Genomic DNA, 3,917 nt, shown 5'->3' on the forward strand with positions numbered 1-3,917 from the left:
ATGTTTTCAGTCCCCAGGGTCCATTTATGAGGAGAAGAATGACCAGAAATTGAGGCTACATGTGACACCCTACATTCTCCTTCCTGTTTGTGTCACTCGGCAGCACCTGCACGTCTGATTCAGGGATGTTGTTACAGGGCTGCTCTCATATGAGTTCTCACTACCTGGATCAATCCTCCCCCAGGCAGAAGGGCTTTGAGACACGGGCCTTGAAATCCGGGTACCAGGACCTGAGATAAAGGGCATTCCCCCAGTGTGTGGAGAAGGCTTAGAAGGGAATGAGGGCCACTTGGCCTAATTTTGGGTCACGTGTGCACAAACATGCAGACACACACACATTCACACTCACAATTGTCTCATCTTTGGTTGTATATTGTCCTGGGCTCTGCAGTTTTTGGGCTTCTCCAGCCGTCCAAAAGTTAGGCTACTCTGTGCTCACCAGCTATCCTTGGTGTCACAGTCTCCAGAAGGCACAATCCCTAGTAACAGGGAACACAAGGAACTGTAGTCGTGTCACCTGGGCAGCCAGGATATTCTCTGAATTCCTGTTCCTTGGGAGAATGCTGATCCTCAGGATTCCTAGGGAAACTCTCTGTCTCCATGGTCAGCTCAGCCCCCCCACCATTTCTGGGCTCCAATCAGAGCCTGAGGCTGATCAGTACATTGATTCTGGGACCCCAGCCTCAGTGCTGCTCCACCAGTTGTCAAGGCCCCTGAGGATGTGGGACTCACCCTCCCTATGCTCTCAGGGCTGGGGTGTCCCTCCCACAGTCTCAACAGGGACACATCCAGCCAGGCTGGACCTCTGCTAAATCATCTGTTCCAAGTCAGGACCACAGGGTCTGTGACCTTAGGGATGTGGCCCCTCATCTCCACTCTCCACCACTCACAGGTGACCTTGACAACAACCCTGGGTCCAGGTGCTTTTTGCCAATAGAAATTCATTCTCCTACTCATGGGGGGCTGAATTAGCAATTGCTCTGTCCGGCACATGCTGGACCCAGGCCCAAGCTGTGCCCACCCCAGATATGAGTGGGACCCGGAATTTCTCATCCAGAAAGCTCATCTGTGTATGGGAATTCCAGTACTCAGATGGCTGCGAAGTTCATACAACAGGGTCCTCATGGGGGCTCTTGGGCATCACTTCCGGTTTTCCTGCCTGCATGATCAGACCCATGATGTTAAAAAAAAGACAAAGCATTTTATAAAATGTTTATATATGTCTGTTTAAATGAAAGCCTTTTAAAAAATGTTTTATTTATTTAAACTAAGTTTAAAACAGGTCAAAAAACAGTGAGAGACAACAACGATGTTCAGTGTGTAACCTTTCCTGGAAAGCACATGAGGGCTTCCACCCACAACCTGGAAAATCTACCTCCCTGGGCTTCAGTATTTCAGAAAACTCAGAGAAGGAGAGGGCTGAAACCAGGGTCATCATATAGGAGGAAGGTCTCAGCATCCTGCACAGAAAAGGCCAATTGTACACGGGGACACTTCACTCCTCTGGCTGTGACAGTGATGTCAGACGAATTGGTGTAGAGACACCACCTGAGTCCTGAGTGGCCCATGAAAAGCCAAGGGATCCGTGGCAGACACACACACACACACACACACACACAGAAACAGAGAGAGACAGAGACAGAGACACAGAGAGACAGAGACAGAGAGAGAGACATAGGCAGAGGGAGAAGCAGGCTCCCTCCACAGAGTCGGATGTGGGGCTTGATCCCAGACTTCCAGGATCATGCCCTGAGCCAAAGACAAATGCTTAAGCACTGAGCGACCCAGGAGTCCCTCACACCGAGACACTAGATTGTAACCTAAAATCTATGCCACAGTCATGGGAGACTAAATTCACCTAAAATCTATGCCACAGTCATGGGAGACTAAATGTGGGGAGACATGTCCAGATAATAGGAGGAGAGTGGATAGAGCTCTGGAGACAGGACCTGAGTCCTATGGCCAACTGATCCCCATGTCATGCAGGGTGAAGTGGTGTCAGGATGCCAGAAGGGAATTGAGGCTTATTTCTTAGGGCTCAGGCTGGATCAGAGCTGGGAACACCTCCTGGCACTGACTGTGGCCTCTTCTCAAGTCTCACAGCCGGGACCTCCCTAACCACACCCCAGCCCCACATAGCCCCTCCCCTACCTACCCCCTTGACATCCTCAGCAGAGGGACCTGACCCAGGGCCAGGGAGGGGTCAGAGACCTGGGGTCTCATTTGCATGGAAGGTCACCTCCCTCTCTCAGAGGATGAAGAGGGGAAGGGAGAGATGAGGGGAGGCTCTGCTCAGCTGAGGGGCCACTGAAGACAGGATCCGTGATGACCTCCACCATGGGCTGGTTCCCTCTGCTCCTCACCCTCCTGGCTCACTGCACAGGTGACTGGATGTGGGACAAGGGGAGGGGCTGGGAGGCATGTTGGGTCCAGACTACAGCATCACCCTGTTTATTTCTCTCCTTCTTGCAGGTTCCTGGGCCCAGTCTGTGCTGACTCAGCCGGCCTCAGTGTCTGGGTCCCTGGGCCAGAGGGTCACCATCTCCTGCACTGGAAGCAGCTCCAACATCGGTAGAGGTTATGTGGGCTGGTACCAGCAGCTCCCAGGAACAGGCCCCAGAACCCTCATCTATGGTAGTAGTAACCGACCCTCGGGGGTCCCCGATCGATTCTCTGGCTCCAGGTCAGGCAGCACAGCAACCCTGACCATCTCTGGGCTCCAGGCTGAGGACGAGGCTGATTATTACTGCTCAGCATATGACAGCAGTCTCAATGCTGGCACAGTGCTCCAGGCCTGTGGGGAAGTGAGACAAAAACCCACTTACCCATTTGCAAAGTGAGTGAGCGCCCCAGCAGCTGCCTGCTTAGGCTCCCCCTGGGTTTCTGCTGATTCTTCAGTTGATGCCCTGAGCCCAGGCGCATCTTGGGGACCTCCCGGGAATGGCACTTGCTTCATCATCTCTGACCTTAGAGTCACTCAGAGTAGCCCATTATACACAGAGAGTGTCAAAGGAAAGAGACAGTTTTGTCCTCGTGATCAGGGACAAGTTCTTTTAGGCTAGTGAACATTCACTTGTCATCTTCTGATTTCTCAGTAAAAGAAATTCTCTTAGGTCGCGATGCTATCATGGTCCTTCAGCCCCATCCCTGTTCTGCTGATGCACATGTCAGCTCTTTTTGCAGCTGGGATCATTATTGCCTTACTTTCAACCAGAGGATGATTTCTTATTATTTGATTATTGCATGGAACACATAAATCAATGCACACTAAGAAATATAAAAGGTAAAAAAAAAAAGCTTTGTAAAGAAAAATCCCCACATGAATATTTATGGAAATTTTATTCATAATCAACACAATTCAAAGCAATCATAAATCTGCACACTTCCTTAGTTCTATCCTCAATGCATTGGACCTGAACAAAATGGCTTATTGTTTGGAAGTTCATTTGCAGCATGTATGGATTCAGGCTGTGTGTTCTCTAGGCCTTCAGATGGGATCGTCATAAGGACTTTTACTACCAACCCTGGTGTCACTCCAGAGCAGAGTTATTTCCTCTTCGCCAAGTCATTAAAAACACTGGTGTATTTCGCTAACTTCATAGGCAAAGATTATAGCAGCAGAACACGGGTTTTAGGAACACGGGAGCCAATGGAGAGCAGCTGGTGCCATGACTGGTATGGTAACACATCTAGTATCATCTGGCTGACTGGAAAATGTGATGTTAAATGTCTATAAGAGAAGATGTGTCCCATTTCCCCTTAATAATGACAAAAATAAAATCTAAGAGAAAATCAATAAATCAGAAGCAGAATGTATTTCAGATAAATTGCCAAACTTCGTCAGAGTTGAGCAGTAATAAAAAAATAGAAAAATACAAATATATATAAGAATAAAAGAAAGGATAGCAATACATGCT

At 49.0% G+C, this 3,917-nt stretch overlaps 1 gene segment (V, D, J or C); it reads left to right on the forward strand.

Annotated features, from left to right (window-relative positions):
• Positions 1–2,227: 2,227 nt before the first annotated feature.
• Positions 2,228–3,917, forward strand: part of LOC112676301 (immunoglobulin lambda variable 1-40-like) — a 274,011-nt gene continuing 272,321 nt past the window's right edge. Inside the window, 2 exon segments of the V gene segment in view lie at positions 2,228–2,383; positions 2,473–2,683. Of these exon segments, the coding sequence occupies positions 2,326–2,383; positions 2,473–2,683 (269 nt within the window).

The sequence above is a fragment of the Canis lupus genome, chromosome 26 (assembly GCF_003254725.2).
Source record: "Canis lupus dingo isolate Sandy chromosome 26, ASM325472v2, whole genome shotgun sequence".
Lineage (NCBI taxonomy): Eukaryota > Metazoa > Chordata > Mammalia > Carnivora > Canidae > Canis > Canis lupus.